This window comes from Aphelocoma coerulescens, chromosome 26 (genome assembly GCF_041296385.1).
Source record: "Aphelocoma coerulescens isolate FSJ_1873_10779 chromosome 26, UR_Acoe_1.0, whole genome shotgun sequence".
NCBI classification, from domain to species: Eukaryota; Metazoa; Chordata; class Aves; order Passeriformes; family Corvidae; genus Aphelocoma; species Aphelocoma coerulescens.
Genome location: NC_091039.1, coordinates 3,823,414 through 3,849,136, shown reverse-complemented (window position 1 = coordinate 3,849,136; position 25,723 = coordinate 3,823,414). Strand labels below are relative to the sequence as shown.

The 25,723-nt window shown below is 45.9% G+C and overlaps 1 protein-coding gene across 2 annotated transcripts; it reads right to left on the bottom strand.

Moving 5' to 3' along the window:
- Positions 1-144: 144 nt before the first annotated feature.
- Positions 145-23,900, bottom strand: TSPAN2 (tetraspanin 2). 2 transcript variants are annotated; one of them, XM_068995906.1, is made up of 8 exons: positions 23,729-23,900; positions 21,689-21,791; positions 8,889-8,986; positions 8,391-8,465; positions 7,779-7,880; positions 6,504-6,578; positions 5,692-5,775; positions 145-4,149 (listed from the first exon to the last, which is right to left on the bottom strand). In XM_068995906.1, the coding sequence occupies exons 1-8, from the start codon at positions 23,795-23,797 to the stop codon at positions 4,084-4,086; spliced, it is 672 nt and encodes a 223-aa protein (XP_068852007.1). In that variant the 5' UTR covers positions 23,798-23,900; the 3' UTR covers positions 145-4,083. The 2 variants fall into 2 exon arrangements, with proteins under 2 accessions (XP_068852007.1, XP_068852006.1); XM_068995905.1 differs by having other exon boundaries at positions 145-210; positions 23,729-23,874.
- Positions 23,901-25,723: the final 1,823 nt, after the last annotated feature.

The window sequence follows — 25,723 nt, the reverse complement described above, 5'->3', positions numbered from 1 at the left end:
CTCGCTGGCCGAGGGCTGCTCCGTCACCTGGAGCCTCCTCGGTGTCCTGGATGCAGCAGATGAGGCGGAGGCAGCCCCGGGGTGCCCTCAGGGCCTGGGGGGGCTCTGGCCGCGCGCATCGAGCTCTCTCCGGGAGTCGTTTATTCCAGGTTATTTTTATTAGGCAGTTGTTTCAAATTCAAGACACAAAACGCCACTTCGGAACACATCCTAGGGAATCAAAAGCTAATTTCAGCCACAGAGCTAAGTTTGTTTTCTCTCAAAGCAAGAGGTAATTCTGCCACAGACTTGGCAGCATGAACCAGTTCTGACCAAAATCAGAATTTATGCTCTACCATACACGTTATCCTGGAAGTGGTTTGTGTTTTGGAGAACCTCGTGGCTGGAGCACCAATAGAGAGGAAAAAGATTGAAAAGCTTTATTTATGTACATTTTCTATGAACAGCATCAGATGCTGTTAATCTGTAGCCTGCAAAGGCTGTACAAGACAGCATTTGAGGGCTTAAGACAACTCATTTTCTTTTTCAAGACACATGAAACGTGTTTTGTTATAAAACTATCAGTATCAAGACAAGTGAAATACGACTCTTCATTGTAGGGATGTCACAGGGCTGAGCTTCATCAGCTGCTGTGTGGTCTCTGAGAGGTACCAAAACTGGCTGAGGTTTCCCTGTGACAAAGGAAGCTCCCACTGAAATCAGTTACTTAGAAAAATTAGACAAGGGAAATGTGAATAAGGGATGTTTAGAGACACAATAAGGCCATCAGCAACTTACATCTTTATGCTTAAGAACAAACTTTGACAGGAGAACAAGAAAATGTATTTGATGTGCTTTCAGAATTATCACCTGGAGGGATCTGATCTTTTGTCACTTTCCTCTGACACAGGCGCCAGGGACGGGATAAATGGGTATTTTTGCTGCCTTATGTGGCAGCAACTCTTTCAATGAGTTAAAAAATACCTTCAGTTACTAAGATGCAGAGAAAACTGCAATTATATTAAGCACCTCACAACAGCAGGAAACTACAAAAGACCTTTATCCCTGGATTCTGTTAAAGGCACTAGTATATGAATAACATGTTGATTTCCAGCTTAATTTATACCAATAACTTAGAGAACTAAACCAGTAACAGGTGTTGTCCTGTTCCTGGTATGCAGTGCAAGTATCCCCTAGACCTAAATAACAGTAACCCTAGAGCTTCTGCAGGAATGCTCAGAAAATTAATACCCTGTTTAGAGGAAGAAAAAAACAAATCACAAACCCAAAACACTTCAGCATGAAGTTTGGTGGTTCAAGTCTGAATTTACAGGGTTTTTTGTAACAATTTTTCCTGTTTTCTTAAGGCACTGGGGTGGTTTTGTACTTCTGGGGGGAGTGGAGGGCTGGGGAAGCAACAGCAGGTTCTGCAAGCTGCCTTGGCATTCAGTGCATCTCAAAGCAGGAGTGGGTATCTTCCAACTTACTCAAGAAATAATAAATAAAGAGATAAACTCTGGTCCTGTCATTACATTCTGGTGCTATGAATTTGAGGAATGAAACCCAATTATGTGTAGGTGTGTTTAAAATGAATAGAATACTGTCACTATGATATGGAATGTAACAGAAGGAAATTGCTTTATTTGCAATCAGTTTCTATCCCTGTAGGGCAACAATCTTGGAACCTGAACCACTGGCTGTGGTGCTATTTTTACTGATTTTCCTGGAAAACTGGCTTGCTCTGAGTGGTAAAAATTATACTTTACAAGAGTTTCTTCTTTCTGCCACTACTACCTTGGGACAACACACCCCAGCTGGGCACTACCCCATCATCTCTTCAGAGCAGAACCATTGCAGGGACACAGCCAGCAGCACCTGGGAGCCAGGAAATTGCTTTGCTGGCTGCTGTGTTAAACTAATTTCTAAGTTTCAGCTTGAAACCCTCATGAATTTGCTGCCAGTGCCATTCTCCCAGCTGAGCCTTTCTTAGGAGCAAGCAGCAGATCAGGGCTGTTTCCTGTTCTGGTTCTTGCAGAATGAGGTCCCAGGCCCTGTTTTTAATTAACATCCATTGCTAATCAGCTGTGACAGAGTGACATGAGCTTGACTCTCTCCTGGTGTGTGATCTCATGTGTCCCTGCCAGTCTAAAGCTCAGCCTGGGCATGGCTCAGTCAGCAGTGCCTGCCATGCCCAGCTCTTAGTGCAGTGCCACAGCTCATGGTTGGAAGATTGGAAAAGAGAAATCCATGTAAAAGGCAGCAAGATGTGTCAGCTAAATCAGATACTTGGAGGAGCAGCACTACCCCAAATCCTGAAGTGACAGAAAACTGATGGGAGTTTGAGTTTCTTTGGGGAATAAGAGATAACAAATAAATAATAGGTAATGGGTGATATATCCCACACAAACGTGCACTAGAATACACCTATTTCCTGAAATTCCATTTTGTTCCACTGTGTTTCAGTGGAACAAAGACCCCATGACTTGTGAAGTCCAAGGCCTCTTAGACACTGGACTATTGCAATGTGTAGTTTAACTGAACTTCTCCCCATCATGTATGGAACAACTGCATCAGGAATCTAAACTGGTGATCACTAGATCTGCTGCTGTGGGGTATAGTTAGCGAAAAGCTGTTCTCTGAAATGGTCAATTATCTCAAGTAAGCCAAAAATTAAAGAGATCCTGAGCCTTTGATGTAATTTATTTTTCTGGGGACAACCTTTCTCCCTTCTAGGCTGGTTCAAAAGGAACATTCTCTTATGAATAAATATGACAAATAGAAAAACTAAAATATAGAAACAAACTATGTAAACGCAAGCCCTGAGGTATTTCAAGCACACAGTGTAATTTTTATACCTGACATGCAATAAAGGTGCCAGTAAGAAAACTTACTTCATGGCTCTGTAAAAATGTCCCATCTTTCTTTCCTGCCTTCCGCCCCCAGGAAAGGGCGAGAGGTTGAGGTAAGAGCCCCGTGGAAGCTGTGATAGTCACAGAAGCAGAAACTGAGGATATTAAAGTGCTGTGTGTCTTTTTCTGACCACTTTCACTCTTTGTTTGGCTTCCACAGGCCAGTTAGATTCTCCAGAGATCTGACAAAGGGGCTGCTTTTCTGGACCTAGGCTCCACTCCTGCACCAGTTTGTAGCCACAGTGAGGCTTTTGGGACAAAGGGGCTGCTGAATGTGGATTTTAGTGGCCCCTTGAACTCACAGTTGGGTTTTTTGGTGTATCTCAGCCTAGCTTGGGAAGCTTAAGTACACTTTGCACTGCAGTTGGTCCCAAATGACTGCCTGGTCTTGCCAGCTTCCCACCTCTTTCCCCCTCTTTCTTTAGCCTGGATCTCCTTGGACGTGTTTTCTCCCCCAGAGCTTTCTGCATTTGCATGAAGGGTCCAGTCCTACAAAAAATAAATACCCAGTCTCTGCATGACAGTGAAGTCAGTGGGTCTACTCACATGAACTGAAGTTTGCTGGAGCAGGCCCTTAGGCAATAATTATTTTTTTAAATAAAGTCCAATTTTATTAGTTCTACTCTGTTTGGGCTTTGGAAAATAAAGTCACAAAATGGATCCTAGGTCTTACATTTTAAAATGGCATTTGTTCCTCTGCTAATTCTTGGCAAACAGGGGCTCAGTGTGAGAGGGTTCCAAGCACTGTGTCCCTGTGGGATGTGCTCATCCTGCACAGGGACACTGGATGCACACACAACATGTGCCATTTGCACATACTTACCTAGACAAGGTACTGCACATCCAGGGACCTGCTCACATGCATATGTATTTGCAAGGGGAGAGATGCATGTGCTTACATAAAGTCTATACATGTGTAAGCTCTTAATTGTACATATACATACATTAAAAATCAAATTAGTCTTAGATGCACCTTTGCTTTTTTTTCATTAAAAAGGACATTTTAACCCCCTTGTTTTTGTTCACTTCAGTTTTACTGTAACTAATACAATTCACCTGATCACCTAATGGGATATTTTCCTCTCAGTATGTTAAAACACTGATTAAAATGCATTACAATTATTAAATTGGGTAGAAGAACACTTCTTGTAAGCTTAGTCTGGAACTCCTGGGGCACAGTTGTGCAGTGACAGTTTTAGATCATTTCTCTCATGTTACGGATCGTACAGCACAGAACCATGCTGAATATCATGCCAAAGATCTAGAAGAGAAGGGATGTGATTTAGGGATCCACTTACAAAACAATTATAAAACAATCTGCATAACAGAACAATCTGAAGGTCCCTATGGCAGAGTAGTGACTGCTTCCATCTACAAAAACATCAGACAATAAACACGGAAGAGGTTTCACTGATTTTAGCTGCTCACACTGGTTTCACTGTTAGTTTTTCTAAATGTCTGGGCAAGCACAGCTGCCCCAAATATTAATGTTATTAACATCAATTTAAGTCACATCATAACTGTGACTATTGGTGGTATCCTAGTATTGCACCAGAAGGTTCTTCATTTCAGAATGCTTCTACATGGAATATTACACACATTTGAGTAAGAGCAGAGGGTGATTCCAGAGTCCCTGGAGCTGGTGCTGAGCTCTTAATAGTTCCTGTGCTCAAGAGCAAGACTATACATTAAATCTATAACCCCACTCATGTCAGGAAACTTGTTACCTAGAGGGAATGATAAAAGCAGAGAACAGTGGGTGTTGCCAGAGCTCTGCTTTCTTGCCACAGGTGGATTCTCCAAAGCAGCTCCCTCCTGTGGCTGCACCGCTAAGGGTGGGAGGTGGGCAGTTAAAGCACTGGGATCGTGTCTCCTCCCCACACATCTCCCTAGGGACGGGCACAGCTGAGCTCTCACAGCCCTGCAAGTGGCAGAAACAAGCACAGAAACTTGTGCAGGTGCATTTCTGCTGCTGAAGAGGTTATGGGCACTTCAGGACCTTCGCTGTGTCTGAGGTGGGGATCCAAGGGGAGATGATCCCGGTTCTGGTGTGTCCTTGATGTTATTGAACTCTGTTCCACCCTCGTTGCCTGGCTGTATTTCTGAGTCCCTTCATGTTTCATACAAACCCCAGGATTGTTTAATCCACACACCATCCACACACCATGGTTTCTGTTACTCGCAGAAACCCTTCAGCTGCTTTTCACTGCCCACATAAATCTGTGAACGTCCTGCTCTTCCCAGCAGCTAAAGGAGTGTTTCTTTACTAATATTATGGCTCCTCCTGCTGCTGGTGTCTGAGTCTGAAGGAAGTCACGGCACAGACGTGCTGGAAAAAGCTTTGTGCTAAAGCCTGGTGAGCCCCAGCCTGCCGGGCCTGCTGTGTCCTTGGGACAGGGTGACATCTATTGGTCACAGCTCTAGTGGGTACTCTCTATTCCTATGAAAACTAAGGAATGTGTCCTAAAGAATTTAAAGCATCAGCCTGCAGTTGTTTTGGAATACATTAAATGCTGCTACAGCCTTTTGCTTTTCAGTTTGGTTCATGTGCACTCTGCTTTCCTACTATTGCAACAAAAGATTACCATTACTTTGGACCCTCTCTAAGGACACAAAATGAACTTGTAAAGCAGTCACCCAGCTCTGCTTGCACTGATGGGGGCAATTCCCAGGGAGAAGACACACTGGATACGATAAGAATTGAGGAATCTCACCAGTTGCTGCAAAATACCTTCCACAAAGCTTTGAATAAAGGACAGGGTACTGGGCTCAAGGAGAGATTTGAGAACATGGATTTACTCACTGTGATGCTAGCAATTGCAATTCCAACAATTCCAACTAAGTACAGATTAGTATCAATTACATTCTGAATTTCAACCAGGCAGTCCTGTTAAGAACAAAATTAAAATATTTTTTTATTCCTGAAAATCTTTATTTCAATCAATTCTACCAGCTGTTCTTACTGAACAACAGATAAACATGAAAATATTAGTGCAGTCACCATTCTAATTCCTGAATCTAAACCTTGGGTTTTGTTGGATAATTCTCCCAGTATCTTCAATTTTCTAGTGAGGCATCTGTACCTCTTGCCTGGAAAGGCTGACACATGCAAGTAATTTTCTTACACTCGGTTTTCCCTAAATTTAAAATCCTTTATATAACAGGCCATGCTAAATCAGGAGGTTTGTGCTTCATTTTGACATTGTACTCACAAGCAGATTCGAGAAAAGGCAGAAATTACAGAAATATCTTTCTTGACACCAGTGAGGTTTCTAGTCTGGAGGCTCCATGCATGGCTAAGGTGGGCACTTGCCAAAATTTGGCCTCCATGGGGAATTTGGGGTCCTGTTCTGTTACCTCCTTCTCCCTTTTCCTTTCAGATGATGTAATATTGTCTCAGCTGCCATGCAATGCCACAAACAGGCGTCACAACTGAGGGCAATATGACCTCCAGCTTCATTCTGCCTCCACTCTGCTCCATTCCATAAGGAATTTCATGCTGGAATTTGCAAGGTAAAAAGGAACTTCCTTTCTTTTACTAACAGAATGTCTCCAATTTTACTAAAGAACTGACATGAAAAAGTGATTAGAACAAGCAGGACAGAGGACACTTGCCTTTGGCAGCTGGATGTTCTCTGGACAGGGTAATCCTGTTTGTTGTTCCACATTACCTTTACCACAGCACTGGAGCTGAATGAGAGAGAGATGAAGGATCAAAGAGGGGAAAACCACAGACTGTTTCATACTGGAAGTCAGTTATTACTTTCATACTGAAAGTGAGACAATAAACAACTAAAAAAAAGAATCTGTACAGATCAAGTAATAACCTTATTCTCTATATTTAAACTGCTGTTTCTGGTAGAGTTCCAACTGCGTGGGACAGAATTCTCAAAAATTAGTTTCAATTGTCTGGGGCCACAGCAAACAGCCACATTTGTATTAACAACAATGTCCAGAAGGGATTTTTATTATGGTATTTCATAACAAAGCAAACAAGTGGATTTGGGAAAGGCAGATCCCTGGCTTGCAAGAAAACAGGAGTTGTTAAAGGGAGAATGCAGAAAGTTCAAATATCACATACAGAATTATGGGCAATGCACAAAAGCTACAGCAGAGAATGCTGGAATTTTATTTCTGACACAACATCGTGCTGGCTTTGGAGGCAGTAATAAATCAGAGTTTCAGAGGGTTTGTTTTTCCTGTTTGCCTATCTCCCACAAAATGCTTGGAATTCCTCTTTGGGTCAGAAATAAGAGCTATGGGAGAAGGGCAAAAGGGTCTGAGGTTGTGAAATGTTTGTTCTAAAGAACGTGGGAATTGCTGTAAGGAGCAACAAAGCTTGGGTTTGCTCTCCATGGGAGGCAGCGGTAGATCCAGGATGGACACAAATAGGATTCAGGAAGTCACAGGTTGTCATTCTGATTCAGACATTCACTTTCTGGGTGGCCTGAACTGTGCCACACGTGCTTTTGGTCTTTCACCTACATAGTTCAACCAGAGACAGGATGTGCCCCACTGCAGGTCCTGGGTCACATTTTCTCTGACAGATGCAGAGGGATGCAGACATTTCTCCCTCTCTCTGCATTTGCAAGTATTTGCCTGTGGATTTCAATATCCAGAAGGGTCATAACAGTCATTTCTTCTGAACACAAAGACCAGAAGCATCAGAAATTTCAGAGCCTGGCTAATTGCACTTTCAAATGTAGAGATCCGAAAACCAGAATTCCGACAGACCCCTCAGGAAACTCTCAGAGTTGTCAGAGCCTCTGACTTGATTTTAAGCACATTTAGTTCTATTTTTCCATACCTCAGAGGGAGGAATTCTGGATTCTGATGGGCAGTGTGACAGTGGAGCAGTGCAGTGAGGTGTTAAGGTGGAGGAGTACTCACAGCCACGTGGTAGCGATAGATGGTACTGTTGACCTTCCCCACTGGGTTTTTCAGGTAGTCCTCGTAAGCATCATCATAGATTTTCTGGGCTTCCTGTATTGCCTGCAGAAATCAGACTTTCTCAGTGTGTTGCAAATCAGTCTTACCCCCAATCCAAGACTTTCACCTTGTGTCCTCAACCTCCAGGGCAAAAAGTTGTGCCTGGTAAACAGGTATGATGACTCAAAAGCCAGGAGGGTTTGTGGCCTGGTGGCATTCAGAGGGTCAGAATGTTCATAGGCTCTATTCTGTGCTTTGGTTAAACATTCTTAAGTTGGGGAAATCCAGTGCCTGAATTTGTTTGCCTTTTTCCCAGGCAATACACTCTTTTCATACAGTTCCCCTTGATGTTCCTTCAAGGCCGAACCACACCTCCACTTTTTCTTGGACAGAGAAGGCAAAAACTTCATCCTATTCCAAACTTGTGATAACACAAGCTCTCATTGGCTCCAGATAAGAATGTCAGAGAGTCTTCCTAGGAAAAGTCTCCTGGAAAGCTTTCCTATGGAAGAGCCGTGGGCACTGGAATCCCTAACTACCCCATTATTACATTAGAGGCTGTTTGCTACTTACCACTTTCTTGCCTATGAAGGCAAATACTCCAGCAGTGACCTCACCTGCAAATATCACCAACAGGCAAGCAAAGAACTGCAGAGGAAGGAGAGAGTCTCACATGAGTGTATCTTGTTCACAGGGGCTGGCAGCCAGCCCCTCGTCCTCCCCAGGCCTCAACACCCCACCCTGAACTAAAGCTACTGAGGACGCCAAGGCAGATTTCTTGTCATATTCAAACAAAGGGGAAATAGCAAAGATGTGGCTCAGAGGGAGCTTCAGGAAAATCAGAGGGTAATTCCAGGGAATACATCACAAGGGACAAACAAGGGCACCTCTACACGTATGCCAGCTCTGCAGTAGCATGGTGGCTACTGAGTCCAGAGAAACTGATTAGCCAATAAAAGGACATAAGACCTTTCAGGTGTAATGTAAAGATCTTTCCATTAATGACACCAAGCATTGAATGCTTTGGATGGTTTTCCTGCACAGCCCAGGCCCTGGAAACCTTTTACTCACTGTTCCAATTAAGCACTGGGACTCCCGCGCTGCTCCACAGCACCCGAAAAATCCGACTGCCGACATGATGGCCCCTGCTCCCACCAGTACATAGAGTCCTGTGGAAAATCAGGGCCAGGCAACAATCTGAGAAGGCTTCTCTCCCCAAAGCCTGCTACCTATTTCATCAACCCCACCCACTTATAGCCAACAAGGTCGTTGGCTCTCACAAAGCTGGTTACACAGAAAAGGTTCTCTGACCACAGGAAGAGAGCAATGCTTTATTCAGAATTCTTGGAGAATTAAATAAGACAATGTGAGATCAGCTCAGTTGGTTAGAGCATGGTGCTAAAACCACCAGCTTTGCAGGTTTGATTCCTGGATGGGCCATTCACTTAAGAGTTGGACCTGATGATCCTTGTTCGTCCATCCCTTCCAACTCAGAATATTTTGTGATGAGAATCTGTGACTTCTACCTTCCAAGTTTCCTGTCCCAGGGACGGCTCAGCATAAGAAGAACAAACCCATCCAGAACCCCCTTACACCTCTGTAACAAGCAATGTATGGCAAGTAAACCCCGACATGGCTAGAGGGCTTATTTCTGGGAAACCTGGGGCTGGAAATGTGCTGTACTGCTCTGCAGGGGGGAACTTAAAGGAACATGGGAGATGGCAGCATAGCCCCATACAGATCTAGGACCTCAGCTGTAACCTGACATCTAGAAATGCTCATATTCCACAGGTTTTTTGGTTTTGTTTTTATTGTTTTGTATGGGCTTTATCTAGGCCAAAAGGAAATCAGAGCACAGTTTCTCTTTCCTCACTTGCCAATGTACATTTTTTTGATCTGTGCTTAGGCAACACACGGGTTCCCGTGGGGGTCAGCTCCCACCAGACCACAACCACTGGGGCTGTGCCTTGGCTCTGGTACCATGTTGGTGTCATTCTAGCCCTTGCCCTGTGCAGGACATGCAGAAACCTGCTGTGCCAAGCCACTGCTGGGGAAAAGAGCTTCATTTTTCTTCTCCTCGTGTCCTCCCTGGTGAGGGGACAGTGGAGCTGCAGGCAGAGTGCACTAGAGGGCACAGCGAGCCTTGCTCCCAGCCTGGACTACCCAAACTTCCAATGAGAACCTTTAGTGTGCTCAGTTACCAGTGTAAACACTATTATAAAATCCGACCCAGGGTTAGCAGAGCTGCTGGAATTTGCTGTTAGCAGGCCTTGTGTAACCTAGACTAGAAAATCTTACAGATGGCAGTTTGCAATTGCTAGGAAAATGTAAAAACAGTCAATGTTTGAGTGCAGAGCTTCCATCCAGCTACTCTGCCTCGCTGATGCAGCCTGCTCAGGGAAGGCAAACTCCTGCCTGCTGCCCATTCACTGCCACATCACTCTCCAGTCTCTGTATCTATCCCATTTATTGTGATCTTTCTCCTCCCCTCCCTCCTTCTGCCCCAGTTCCTGCTAAGAAATAGACTCTGCTAAATAGCAATAACACAATTACAGGTAATATGGCTTTGCCCTACTAATTGTAGTATCCGTGGTGCTAGGGGGATGCTGTCTGCTGACTGTGTTGGCAGTTCTTATTCCATGTTTTCTGGATTTTTAATACTCAGCCACCTGTGAGGACTAGCCACCACTAGGACTGAGCATTCTTCAGGCTGATACTGGTACGCATATTCTCAGCACTGGTTTTTACTGATGTACAAAGATATTTATGGCTCAGGGGAGAAAGGTCAGCCAGCCCTCGTGGAAGATGAATTGGAAAAGACAGAAAACCCTCTCTCAGGTGCAGAACCTGGTGCTCAACGGCCAAACACCAACACTGCCATTTCCTGAGATCTCCCTGGTAACAAACACAGGGCAAGTACAAAGATGTTTCCTGGACGTTTTCTGTGTGTCACTCCCTGCTCCCGTCCCTGTAATCATTTATCAGGCCACTTCACAAAGATAAATTTGAGTAAGGAGACAGGAGAGGAGTCTTCCCATTTCTTTTTGGTATTTGCAGCTGGGAAAGACAAAGCTCGATGAGCGTCGGGGGGTGAGACCACTTTCAGGGATTTGGATTTGCATTTGTCAGAGAAACAGCTTGAGCATTTCACTCGCATGACTCAGAGCTAAACCACTACCTCAGTCAGAACTTCCCTTTTAAGGCGTGTTACAGGAAGAAAGCACCACTCACTAAACAAAGCCGAACCCCACAGCTGAGCCAGCCAGGAGTTTAAATCCACCTTCTTCCATCTTCTGCTCAGGAGAGTTCGTCCCACTTTGTCCTTTCTCAGCCTGGGACTACCACTTGCTGATACCCAGCTATTTCTAGATGGAAAATAATGTTGACACTTAAAATTTCCACGAAAATAAAGATATTTTTACTTTTCTACTATATATAAACACATGTAATCTTTCACACAGGAATGAAACTTGTGATTTTGGGGTTGTCCTGAGGCCAGGACTTGGCCCCGATGATCCTCGTGGATCCCTTCCAACTCAGAATATTCCATGAGACACATGAAAAGTACCTTGAAAAAAAAGTCAAAGGGGCCAAGTTACTTCTCAGCTTGCACTGAGAGGTTTCCCAGCACCCACATCCAGGGATGCTCAGCAGAGGATCCTTCCTTCCAGGAAGGATATCTGTCAGAGACTGAAATGCTACAATTTTTGGCTTAAACATCTTCATGAAGGACTTTTGCCTATTATAGCAAAACTATATTACAAAAGCTGCAGAAAAGACTACTGCACCCTGACTAAGGCCCTACCCTGCTCACTCCTCGAGATAAGATAAAGGGACTCAGGTCTGGGGATACATTCACAGAGGGATCAAGCCCAGCACTTCCAGGCTGGAGACCGCAGCCCCAGAGCTATCAGCTGCCAGGCTCGCACAGACCCTCGCACCAAAGGCTGGTGGGAGGAGAGGCTTTGGGTGCGTGGTGAAAAAGCCTCTGGTCCAAGGCAGTGAATGCCCATCCTCCGCGGTGCTGGGGAACTCAGCTGAGGAGCCCTTCACTCCGGGAGAAGCCGCATCCCCGTGAAGGACGGAGGAGATGTCATGGCCTGTCAAAGGCCCCGCCCAAAGGTGTCCCCAGACCCTGCACCAGGACACTGCACAGGATGCAACAGATCCACAGTGTTGCGAGGGGCAGTGTCAAACCCAGCCCCACTCAGGAGGCACGGGGGTGTTACCACCTGGCCCAAAACGTTAATTAATTCACTGGATTCTACACTTTTTGGCGGCAGCATCAAGAAGAGCAGATGGAGGGGAGCAACAAGACGTCATTGGGACCCCCAGAAGGCTAATATGCTTCTACCTAACCCCTAACACCCCCCCCCCCCCCGCTTTTTCTATTTCTTCCTTTTCTCTTTCTTTCTCTTTGCCTCTTTTACTATGAAATAAAATGTATCAATTTTTTGGCACCAAACATCTAACCTTGTTTGGTTTTAATAATGTTTTTTGGGTATATTTTGAACCTTTCTGGGTTCGATCTGTTTTATTCACAGACTTAGTTTACTTTGCTCTTCTGTGTTTAAATCGGTTCGTAACGATATCAAAGCAGTAGATGCAGAAATATCCTGGATGGTGTAAGACAGGGATCTGGTATTTCTTTTCCTAGTGGGCTGTACACAGCAATGTAGGCATGATCACCTCAAATTCTTAATAAGAATAGACCTAAATTTTAAATGAGACTCTCTAGAGAGAAGAGAAGCAAAGGGTGGCAATGTCTGGCACACAGCCCTTGCATCCCAGCCTTACCTAAAGCCATCAAGCACTGAGAGCTGTCAGGGTCACCAGTGCAAATCCAGACATTGGGTGGTGTCAATATCACACCTTGCCTTGCAATAGTAACCAGTGTCAGAAGTACCTCAGCTTCGCTAAAACCCACTCCTTCCCAAAAAGCAGGATGGAAAGCCTAAATCAGCTTCTATTCATCAGCACTTCCATTGTAAAATACAAAGCCTTGGCATGGCCTCCAACTTGGCATCTACAGCACAGCAGGGAAACAAAAAAAAGACAGTTTATAGCCACAAAATGGAACAGGTTTGAGAGCTACAAACTGACACAAAAAATTCACCACAAAGCTCAACATGGCAAAAAGAAGTGTGTGAGTCAGATCAGGGTAGAGAGCTTGTTTTTGTGAGTGGAAAATTATGAGAGAACTGTCCAGCTGCAGCTTTTTGTGCAGCAGAAGGAAAAAAGTACAAGGTAGAAAGGAAGCAAAGGTTTGTGGCCTTTGTGAAATTTTTCCTCTCACCTCTTGTCACCTCTGTTCATTTCCTGCAATTCTGGCACTTTGACCTGTGTGTGCTAATGAAGAGGAGAGAAGGTTTGACACCTAAATTGAGAGCAGGGAATGCAGAGAGCAGGAATACTGCTGTGACATTGAGGAGGGCAAAACTGGCCCCAGTGACAGAGCTCTGCCATCTGTGATTGCCCACGCTTGGAATATTTATTCCACTTGCATTCAGGACCCACAAACAGATCACTCTCAGCCCCTGAATGCAAAGGGATGAAGAGGCACATTCCAAAGATTAAAATCCATGTGTAAATCCGACAGAAAATTGGTTGATTTAGGCAGTCACAGCCAGTGCTCTGATTACTGAGGGGGTTCTGGAGGAAATAGGGGCTTCTTTGTAACCACAAGAGGATGAAAAACAACGTGTCACAGGACTGGGGATTTTTGGACAGAGCCTATTCTCTTCATCTTTTTTTGTGAGGAAATATTGAGGTTTTGGGGTGGTGGTTTGTTTGTTTTGCTGTGCTGACCCACCCCCACACACAGCTTTTTATAGGTGTGAAGAGAAATGAAGACTTCTCCTTTTAGCAGTGAGTCAAGTGAGAGAACACCTGGAAACAAATTGATTTCCCTTCTGGCTGTAACGTAGTGAGTGTAAGAGGGGGAAGCCCCTTCTTCTGCCATTGTTTTATTTTGCAAAGACAAATTTGGAAAGCCATAAAGCAGCAGGTTTTCTGTATATTTGATTTTTTGATTCATCCCATGGGGAAAATAATTTTTTCCTGAAAGGAAATTGTCAACTGGAGGGTATTCCCTGTGAAAATTCCTACAGGAGGGATTCCCATTTTCTAGCAGACTCTGCTTTGCAATTACAAGGGGAATTACAATGTCATCTGGCAATCTCCTGTGGCTCCCAGTAGCGAAGAATGGCAAATCCACAACTCAGCAGATCTCTGGATCAGCCTCAGTGCTCGTGGCACAGAGCTCTTCCCTAAGACACTGTTTCCTCTGGATACCAAGACACATCTCCTTGGGCTGTACTGGGAGACAGCAGATCTGCAAGTGTGAAAAAGCACCTTAAAAAGGACCAAGGTATTCTGTGTGTTATTTCTGAGTGAACAAAAGCTCTGTGATTAGCAATGATACAGAATTCCATTACTTTAGACCAGATAGAAGAGAAGGATGGAATTTTACTGGCTGCAATGTATCTTTATGTATATCAAGAGTGATGGAAGAATCAGCCTGGGCTGGAAGAGGTCTGATTTCAGACTCTGGAAGAGAATCCACTCCCAGAGCTGCTTTTTGTTTGTTTGCTTGTTTGTTTTTCCCCAAGCCTTACTGAAGGTTGAGGCACAAATCCCTGCCTGGAGCCTACTGCAAAGAGCAGGAGCAGACAAACACACCCTGTCTCTGTCTGGCTTTATTTCACATGGGTTTCTTGTTTACCTGGCTGCTACGGGCACTTTCCATTTGAAATAATTCTCCTTTTTTTTTTTTTGCTCTCTTTTGGGCTGAGTAAATACCACTGAACAAACCCCCAACTGTTCCTACTCCACAGAGAGAACAAGCAGCTCTGTTCTTGGGGTGAGGGACCCAGCGGCAGCGACAGCAGAGCCCGGGACCCAGACAGGGCTTGAAGGGATTTTCCTGGGGTTATGTGTTCCTTGCAGCCCAGGAGGCAGATGTCCTCCTCCACAGAAGGACTGAGGCTCTCCAACCCTTAGGAGAGCACCAAGGAACCTCTAGCACAGACACACTCTTGGAAAATATGAGAAACACACGTAGGAGTTGGAAAAAAGCGGCCAGACGGGGACAGTTGTGTGTGTGGCACCAAACACAGCCCCTGAAACAGGCTTGTTACTAGAAATTTCCATTGTATAGTTATTTATAAAAGACATTTATAGAACTGGAGAAGAGCTGCAGAGGCCTCTAAAGTAAGATGAATTTCTGGAGAAGTGGAACATACCCTTAATTTGAGCATAATGGATGTATCTGATTAAGTGTCTTGTGCGAATTCAGCGGGGATTTTGTGGTTAATCTTCCCAGAACCACAAAAGCATTATAGGCATCAGCCAGTTTGGAGGCTTCTGCTGATGCGCAAATCCTGAGTTTCAATTTTAAAGCAGCCTCACTGTAATGTAACATCCCAGTCCAGTTCCTCCTTTTCCCACAGAACACCAGCCCTTGTTACCTATCTTGCTCACTTGCATCCCAGAACCCTAAACAATTATGGCCCAAATTCACTCAAGCCGAAGTGTGTTCCCAAAGCTGTTCCCAAAGGCTCTGTCAGTGTCTGCCACCCCCACAGACTGCTCTGAACTCAGGTGTCAGCAACACACCTGTGCCAGCTGGAGCTGTTCTACCCTGGCTGAACTTTGCAGAACCCCGTGGCAATGGATTCTACAATTTAATGATGTGAATAGTGTGGAAAAACTTCCTCATATGGGAGCTGTTCAGAGTGCACACTATGGTCATAACCATGTCAAATGCCTTGGTACTTTTTCTAGTTTTGTTGCACCCTTTTGGACTAGAACCACAGAGCATTCAGGACACTGAGTGCACTGGAAATGTACACAGTGACATTAAGATTTTTCAACTGGATTCACATTTCCTTTCTTCATAATTCCTGACATTCATATGCCTGTTTGACTGCAGTAAGCAAAGCACTTTGTTGTCAAGAGCAACTGATAGTGAATCTAAGATCATGTTCATGTGTGGTTGTAGCTAATTTAAAGTCTGTCAGTGTTTATACTGCTTACATTATCTGTTACCACTTGCATCACTTTGTTGATACTGTATTTCTTCTGCCTTTGTAATACTCAGTCATTTGGTATTCTGAAATCATCTCGTGATTCTCTGCAATCCTCTCAAGATTAGGACACTCTGGATAATCCTGTGAGTGCATGAACCAGCTCAATCCAAACCCTCCTGAAGATGTTTTTGAACTGACACACCCCAAAAACAAGCCTGAGGGCTTTTTGGTTGCTGGCTTGGTTTTTTCCAGCAGACAAAACACTTTCCTCTTAATGGCTTCAGAGTGGGCAGTCCAAGTGTATTTACAGCTCTGTCAGAGTGAAACACAGCACAGGACATTTCCCTTATGGGAGTTATAATGGGTTATACTGGTTTGGTTGTTATGTAGAACCATCTTCATGCATGTAGAGCTGCTTTTACAGAGACTGTGTATGATAAAGGAGCCTGGGCAACCCCGGAGTGTGGTGTGCTGCTCCAGCAAGAAGAATCATGGAATCATGGAATGGTTTGGTTGGAAGGATCCTTAAAGATGATGTAGTTCCAGCCCCCTGTCATGGGACGCCTTCCACTATCCCAGATTGCTCCAAGCCCCATCCAGCCTGGCCTTGGGCACTGCCAGGGATGGGGCAGCCACATCCTGGAGGCATCCAGGAATGGGAACCACCTTGATGCCTCTACTTCCCTCAGGACCAGTGGCAGGTTTATCCCCAGTCACCTCCTGCAGGTGGCTCTTTCCAGAGAACTCCAAGTGTTGGTGTGGTGAGCTCTGGGCTGGCCATGGGCAGCCTGACCAGAACCAGGGACACCTGGAGCCTGGGTGCTCCCTGAGGGGAGCTCAGGGCACTCGGGGCACTCGGTGCTGTCAGGGCTCAGCAGTCACAGCAGTGCTAGCAGAGGGCAGGAACCAGGGTGGCTTCCAGCTGCCTTGAGGGAGGAGAAGGAAATGGGGTAACTGTGGGTTCAGCTGCTGCTGTGGGATGGGACTGGCTGGCTTTTACACAACTACGGCAGGGAGAGGAGGGTGGGAGAAGTCACCCAGGAGAACAATTTAATGGGCAAAAAGCATAAAGTGCATTATCATGCTTAAGTGATTAAAGAAAAAAAAAAGCCTCCTGAACCTTAGCATCTTGCAAATATACAACAATTACCCTGAGGCAGATGGACAGATTGTTCCATTAGACTAAATTAGCTTGTTTGGTCAGAATTGCCTTTTTTCCGTCAGGGGGAATACTGACTCTTAGGAACTGCTGCAAGGTTTTATGATCCAGAACAGAGACTGTGGACTTTAGAACAACTTTCATTTTGAGAAAGGTTTTTTCAGGGGGTGGTAGTGGTGGTGTCATATTTTTAAAGCAAATTTCCAGTGCAGCAGCTTCCGTTTTCCACTCAGGTCCACTATCAGCCTTTTCTAAACCACTCTTCCTGAGTGGCAGAAAAACAGAGCTGCATACAAGATGATAGGAAGAAAGACAAATTCATTACTTAAGTCTTAAGTACTGACTAAAAGCCTCTCCAATATATGATGACAGCATCACTTAATGCTCTTCTTGTGGTATCACATCTCTACACAGGGGCTGTTTTGCCAACAGCTCTCATTTTAAAGGCTGGTAGAGTTTGAGAGGTTATGGATTTAGGAGAGAAGATCCTGTTGACTAAGGGTATAGTCCTTGACTCCAAAATAGATGAATAGAACTAGAACAAAGTGAGGCACAGGAGCAGAGAACTGCAGTTCACATGGATGTAACTCCAGCCAACTCCTGTTTGTATGGGCATCCACTACTATGGAGAAAAACTACTAATATCCTTCAGCTCCAGACATGACTTCATATCCTAAGGCACGCTCCATCTAACTGTACCTTTGAAAGCCAGCAGCATCACTCCTGCTCTCACAGACCCCAAGAAAAAGCCACAATCACCCTAAAACTTTTGTCCACAGCTGTTTTGGCCCTGTTGGATGCCTGGACCACAGACTGGATCATGGGACTGAAACAAAGAGAACAGAACAGAGCAGGAGGGTTTGTGAGCTCTGGCTGTGCAGGAGGAGCAACATTTCAGGGCTGAGAAAGAGCCACCCAGATTGATTTGTTTGCATTCACCAGGTTTTGTTACCATTCCTGAGGGGGCTTGTTGAGTACATACACTTCACTTTTATTGTTGCTGGCAGGGATGGGACCCTCTGCACTTCATTTCTTAGGAATACAGAGAGTTCGTCCTGCTTGTTGCCCTTTGTCCACCAAAAGCAGAGATGGAAGAATGGGGGTCTGGAACTGATCCTTAAAAAGTCCCCATGTCAGCTTTTAATTCACAAATGCTCCACTTGCACTCAGCAGCACTTGGTCTGTACTACTGTGCTTTAGGTATTCTTAAAATTAAGAACAGCACTACTACAAGGAATTAATTAAGGACCAATTAATTGTGAGACAGCAATGCTGACACCTTGGGTTCCCACAAGCGTCTTATTTCCTTCTGACTGTTGCAGACTTTCCTGCACAGTAAAAAAATTTGCCAGTCTTGGTAAAGGAGTCTCTATAAGGATGAGCAGTCCAAGGGAATTCCCTGAATTCTACAGATTTTTTCTCCATTTGATCAGTGCAGTGTCACAGACAGCTCAGATGAAAAGTATCTGCCAGCTATGGACCTTTGCTGAAATTATATTATTTTCTTTCCTTTTTTCTCTCTCAAGTGCAGGGATCTATGAACTCTACTTGAGCTGAACTGCAGCCGAACAGGGAAGCTACAGTTTTGCTTCACCACTTGAAGCACAGGCACAAAAACTGTACTGTGAGATGGAGAAACAAAAATATTGTCCCGCTGTAGTGGGAACTCCAAAAGCTGGGGAGCTGCAGGGAGAGGATGTCCAATTTTAGGAGCCTGCTGCAGTGTAAGATATGTCTGGTAAAATGGTTGGAGGCTGCGTGGGTCAAAAAGTTCCAATTCCAACCTTTGCTGTTGTAGGTTTTTCACAGCAAACTGCAGTGGGGAATATGGATCACCAAACACAAAACCACAAGCAACAGAAAGCTAAGAACACATATGTGCTTGCCCACAGCACTGCTGCCTGTAAGCTGTTCTCCAACCAACAAAAACATCTCAGTGGCTGGAAAAGATGAACAGGCCTGGTTGCCAAGTCATGGCCCGAATCATTCCAGGGGCAGAAAAGACAGCTGGACTGCTGGTAAAGACAAGGGCTATTTAAGGAGACTCACTCTGGCCTAATGGAAAATGCAAGGATAGAATTATCAATTATTTTACACTAACCCAACATTTCAGATCCAGGAAAAAAACCATCACAAGGAAGCAGAAGAGAGAAGCTGGTTAGATTCGGCTGGCAGCTCAATCCAGGTACAGAAAGAGCAGAATGTGCTGTGCTTTAGAAGAAAGAAAATTAACTGTTTTTCAGAAGATGGCATTTCAGCCTACAAAGCAAACTCCAAATGCACCTGCACTGTTGTTCCAAGCACTGACACAAAGTTGATGTGATCACAGGGCCTTGGGTTATCACAAGGAGCCACAAAAGCCATCAGTGGAACAGAGATAAAGAAATTATTTTTGGCTGTATAGCTATATGCTTATATTTTAAGTCATACTGCTGATCTGCTTTCTCTTTCAGCCCTCAGGGCAGCTGCTCCTGGTGTGCTGCATAGTGTTCCATATTAAGAATTCCTATGCAAAACCCTGGCTGTCACCCAGAAAGCATGTTAGAGAGCAAACACAGAGCCAAATAAACAACAGTCCCAGAGACTCTGGGAAAGGCCCAATACACAACTGCCAAGGGGGACTCCGAGCTGAAATCTCCTCGAGAGGGAAAGCTCTTCAGCATGACCTTCAAATGCAGCTTTGTCTGCTGCAAACCTCACTGTAACTGAACTTCTCACTGTCCTTTTACCACGGCTTTGGTCCCAGACTATTGACAGCCCCAGCACGGCTGTGCCATCAGATGCTCAGGAGTCACAACAGCATTCAGCAGGATTTGTAATGAGGGAGGGAGGGCAGCAGAAAACTTTGGTTTTCTTTCACAGAAATGCTTTGTTCTGTGTCTATTACAGAAAAGGGCAAAACCTTTAGAATGCAGTCCAAAGTGCAAGTTTAAAAGAATTCTGACATCTCTGTACCCTGTTCCTCAGCACTTCCTCTCACAGTTAACGTATTTCAACGGGCAGGTCTATAAATATGGGTGGCAGCCCAAGAGCTGAATGTCATGGTATCTGATGAAACTTTTACAAGAACATTCCCCAGGACTTCCCAAAATTAACAACTTTGAACAACTTTTGTAATTTCTACTCAGGGCAGAAGCAGACTAAATCTTTTGGAGATTTAAATGCACATGCACCAAAGAATATCTTGTTTACACCGTGTATTCCAGGCTGTACTGTGAACCTGTGGTGCTTATTCACAGCACAGGATGTAGCACTTTCTGGCTTCCAACAAACCAGCACTTGATTTTGAAGGCCAGAACATCCTTCTGTCTTGTTTGCTCTCCTGGGACGAACGTAAGTGGATGAGGCAGGGAAGCATTCCAATCTACAGCACAGGGAATTCAGCAGGTATAAACTGGATCTGGAAACGAAGTTGGTGATCTAATATGCTGCTGTCATAGCAGCTCAGATGTAAGAGAAATAGTAAATTGTACTTCCTGGCTCTCTGTGTCAGTGGAGGTGCTGCAGGGTATTTTACAATAACCTTCAGGTCCCAAACAACGTTTTCATCTGAATGGTTTTATTCAGCCTCACAAAATCCCATAGAAACACTGCTGGACATAACATCCTCCCCATCTATTCCCACAGCTGCACAGCCAATTCTGTGCCTCTAGCCTGGCTGCAGATGTTAAAGAAACTTGGGCCTAGGGCTGTGGTGGATCCGAGTCAAAGTCTCCACTGAGAGAGGGGTATTTAAACTAACTGCACAATCCTGGAGTGATGGGTAACTGCTGCAGGACACCTTGGGTCAACTCCCAGTCCTTCCACCCTGTCAGAGTGGCTGGATAGACAGGGCAGGACTGGGTATTCACTCACACTTGGCATTTGTAGATGGCAAAAATGTTTGCACCAATAGGATTTTACTGAATCCATCTCCAGGGGTGATGTATTAAACAGAAATAATCCGACTTTTCTGGTGTAAAGGTATGTTGCAATTACTAGTGACAGAGAATTGCAGTTGCTGGCAGTCCCAGACAGCTGCTATTTAAGGGTGTCTATAGATACAAAACACAGGTGGCATTTCCAGAAAACCCACCTGGAAATTCTAGGAGAAAAAAGTTATCTTAAATGCTAAAATTAGATGTGATTAATCCCAGTTCTGTGGGCACAGGAACTAGCTGACTCCTGCCCAGGTTGGACAAACAGTTCCTGAGATGACTGAACACCAGGTAGTTTCACTTTTCAGCTGTGGAAGGATTTGCTCTGACACTTCAGTCCCACTGAGGCCTCCACAGGGAGAACTGGTGAGCAGAATTTTGCTGCTCTCCTGGTTCTGGGAACATTCTGAAGAAACACTTGTTTTGTTGGCTGGCAGCTGCACAGAAAACTCTGTAGGGATATATTGGTGAGCCCCACAAGTCTCTGACCTGTCTCACCTTCTATTCTGAGAGTATTAGCACAATTCACTTAGGATATGTGGGGACTGGATCAAATCCAGGAGAAGAGATTAGTTAGATCTGAGGAAGTGGATGTCAAGCAGAGAAAGGTCAAAAGCCATCACACACATGGCACGCAGCACCAGAATGTCCAGTTTGTGTAGGTCAGCCCACGAATTGTTGACCTTCTATAAGTCAATGCATAAGGTGTGTCACCTGCCCCAGGATGAAACCAAGGCTGCTGCCCTCCCAAGCACTGTAACTTACCCATGAAGAAAAGTTCTGGGGACTTTTTGTCTGTAGCAAACTCTGCCATGGGCCCACCAAAGCGCAGCCACAGCCCACAGGCAATGACAGCCAGTCCCGCCAGCTGCAAACACAAACAGAGCAGTCAGGGCTGCAGTGACAAACAGCTGGAGAACATCACAGAGGTGTCTTGGCACCTTCTGCTTTCTTGAAATCTCACAGCTCAGAATTGCCCTGTCAGAAAATTCATACAGCACTTGCCAGGGTCTGATAACAACAAATTCTTATTACAGTGCAATGTACTCCTTTCTTTCGGCTCTTCAGTGTAGTGGTGCTTCTGAACTTACTAGTGACTCTCAAACCTTGTCAGTCATTTAATCATCAAAACTTGGCCTGAACTGCCACGAGAAATGGAGTGGGGCAGGGGACACCCACCAAAACTAGGAGGTACAAGGATTGTTACAGGGTAGGTATCTTGGATCACAGAAATTACAAACCAGTGATAGATGCTGTCAAATGCAAGGAAAAATTCCCTTTAATGTGAACAAAACTAGGTCACAAAGGAGTGTCACAGCATGTTGTTTGAGGCGAAGGACCTACAGTCAGAGGTCTCAGCCTCACCACATGCTAGACAGATCATCAGCTTGCCAGGCAATGCTGTGTGCCCCGTCAGAGAGCTCCAGCATCCCACAGGATCAGTGCTGCGTGTCCTGCAGACAGCTCCAGCATCCCTCAGGACCAGGCACAGTGTCCTGCTGCTATCCAGGCCCAGAGCCTCAGTCTGTGGCACCCGCACAACCTGGACAAGGCTCACAAACACCTGCTGCTTCCCATGTCCGTGCCAGCCTCCTCTAACCTGTCCTGCATTCCCTGGCCCTTGATCCATTGGCACAGCTCCACCAGTCGAGAGAGCAGGCAATTGTACAGCTGGAGAGCTCGGGATCACAGCTTTCCTCACAGATGTGTCCTAGCAGAGGGTGAGGGTCCCCTGCCACCCTGTCACAGCATGGGGACCTCCCCGCTGGCAGCCCAAGGCTGCCAGGGCCTCTCCAGGCTGTGGAGTGCCCCTGGCAGTCTGGGATGAATGTCCCAGTCAGCTGAGGAGATGGTTCCTTCCATCTCAGAGAAAGGCAGATAACAAAACACAGTACTTGTCACTTTTTAGAAACAAATAACACAAAGCTTTGTCCTTCTGCTGCCTTGCAGCTGCAGCTGGGCAGCATCACTCTGCCCCTCCAGCTCGAGCACAGCAGCACTGTGTCCCCGGAGCTCGCAGCGCTGTCACCAAGAGGGAACAGCCTTTGGTTTAACTGTGCTTCAAGCATAAAGGAGACAAAAGCCCAAAACTGCTTGGTCCGGAGAGGCTGAACAGGATGACTTTGTGACTTCTTTTAAAAAGACCCCAGTGAATCAGAAGGAAAGAAAAAGACATTTAAGACGATAACATTGCTGATTGTTTTCTGGAAAGCTGAAGGGAGAACAGAGCATGAGGGAAAGTGAGAGAAGAGAAAGCGTGAATTCAGCTGGGCTGTGGAACTGTGAGACTATTGAAAAGGTGCAATGAGGGGAGAATGGACACAGCATTCCCTAAATCTCTTGGGGGTGATGCGAGGACTTTGTCTTAGGATGAACTTGTAGCAGCTGTTGGCTCCCTATTTGAAACGGCATTAGTAAAAAGCACCGTGATGCTCTGAAATGTTCTGCTCAATGCACTGCACCGGGGGAACTTCTCACAGCCTCCTCCTGCAGCCGCGCAGTTACTGGGGAAATGGTCGCTACTTTAAATGATCAGTTTAGACAGATGCTGTCTCTGCTCAGCAATGTCATGTTACACCAAGTCGGTGCTTCCCCAGGCACAGCTGTGTCTCCGCAGGAGCGAGCAGAAGCCGGGATCGCTGGCCGGGCGCTCCCGCAACCTCAGCTGGGGCAGCCGATCCCGCAGGGCTGCCGGGAGGGACCCGCGCCCGTGCCACCCGCCCGACCCCGGCCCCCCGCACCCCGCAGCGCCCGCAGCAGGTGCCCCTGCCCGCCCGGCCCCGCTCTGCTCGGCGCGGCGCTCACCCAGAAGGTCAGGTTGAAGATGAAGAGCAGGATCTTGATGCAGCGCATCCCCCCGTACCCCACGCCCATGGCGGGCGCCGGCTCAGGCAGCAGCTCCCGAGGCGGCTCGGCCCGACTCCGGCGGGGCGGCCCCGGGGGCAGGTGCGGGGCCGGGCGGGGCCGGCGCTGCCCGGGCGGATCCGCCGACCTGGGCCCGCCCCGGGGCGGACTTTGTGCCCGGCGCCGTGCCCGGGGGTTCCTGCGGCCGCAGCTGCCCGGGCGGGGCACGGGCGGGGCGGACGTCCCGTTTGCCCCGGGCACTCAATGAAATCCCTCTCGGCGTCCTGTGTGTCTCTAAACGGCGCTCAGATCTTGCAGATGCTGCCCACAAAATTACAGGCAGAATCAAGAATGTGATGTCGTTAAAATTGTCTTGGTTCACCTCCATAGCTAAGAGCCCCTAAAGTTAATTTTCCAGTCACTAATTTGTTCTCTGATTTGACCCAAAATGCTGACTCTGCTGTCAAAATTTCACAGCTTTCTCCTCTTACGATTTTTTTCAGCTGCTCCTTCGAGGTCTCCAGGAACTCTGAGTCCAAAGTTGCCTGTGGGGCTTTGACAGGGGAGCACGAGGTAAGGCTGTGTCTCTGGAAAAGTGGGGTTTCTACATTAAATATTTCCTCTCCTCATTTAACGAATAAAGCACTTATTTCCAATTTATTTTAGTTTGTGCTTTATTCGTAACTGTAGAGTTTTACCTATTCAGATTATTTTCATGTTTTGAATCAATTTTCCCTGAGGTGTGTGTGGAAACCATACAAAAATGCGTGGGAAAAGATGTTTGCTGTTGTTATTTTGAATTACACTCATCTAATGAAGCAGTAATACCAAAGGATGTTGGAGGTGGTTTCCTTTTTCACTCACTTTGCTCTTCATTTTCAGTTGTCTTAAAGCCCGGCCACATTTTCAAAAAATAATTCCAAACAGTTTATTTGAATTGGAATGACAGAGTTTCCAATGTATTCCTTCTAAAATAACACAACCATGAATGCATTTGAATAATCAAAAGAACTTTGTGAAAATGAGATCAAACAGTAGCAAAAGACTTCATTATTCCCTGATACATTTGAAGCAGCGAAAAAACGAGGGAGCGGTTTTGCCTTGGATTATGATGGCAACATAAATAGTTTTTTAAAAAGTCTTTTATTAGGCTTCTCTGTTTCTCTAGTAATTTTCATGCTGATTTTCTCTAAAAGTGTAGGAATGGAGCATTCAGCCTTCATAAGTTGTAGGTCTCCTTCCCACATAATTCTTGCAATGAATAAATCCCAAGGTGCTGATTTTCAGCACATAGTTCTTGGCATCCTAGGAGGCACTTCACAGCTTCCTCCTGCACTGCCCGGGGGTCCCACAGGTTCGGGTGCCCGGGGGGTTCAGGCAGGTTTGGATGCCCGGGGGACAGGGATTACATGATGCTGGCAAAAAGTCACTGGTGGGCTCAGTTTTAGGGCCAGTGTGCTGCAGTGTCTTCAAAAACAACTTGGACCAGGACTTGAAGGGATACTGAGAAATTTTGCTAACAACACTAAACTGGGAAGAGCTGTTGACTTCCTTGGAGGCAGAGAGATCTTGAATAAATGTGAAGGCTGGGCAATCACCAACCATGTGGCATTTAACAAGGGCAAGTGCTGAATTCTGCACCTGAATAGTTGCAGAACCCGGTAACCCTGGATGTGCCAACAGACTGGGGAATGAGACTCAGGAAATCAGTGCATGGAAAGGCACCCGGGGGTCCTGTCGATGGCAAGTTGGATCTGAGTCGGTGTGTCCTGGAGCCAGGAGGGACATCCCTGTCCTGAGGGGCACCAGGCCCAGCATCACAGCCTGGGTGAGGGAGGGATTGTCCCGTTCTGCTCTGGGCTGGGGCAGCTGAACCTCCACTCCTGGGGAGCAGTTTTGGGTGCCACAATATGAGAAGGATATAAAGTTGTTGGAGAGCATCCAAAGGAGGGACAC

Bases quoted from the DNA above. Each gene is read 5' to 3' on its own strand.
- TSPAN2 (XM_068995906.1), bottom strand. From the start codon at position 23,797: ATGGGCGTGGGGTACGGGGGGATGCGCTGCATCAAGATCCTGCTCTTC. The intron at 8,987-21,688 runs GTAAGTTACAGT...GATTTTCCACAG, and splicing joins CCCAGAACTTTTCTTCATGG to GACTCTATGTACTGGTGGGA. The intron at 7,881-8,390 runs GTAAGTAGCAAA...TGATTTCTGCAG, and splicing joins CCTTCATAGGCAAGAAAGTG to GCAATACAGGAAGCCCAGAA.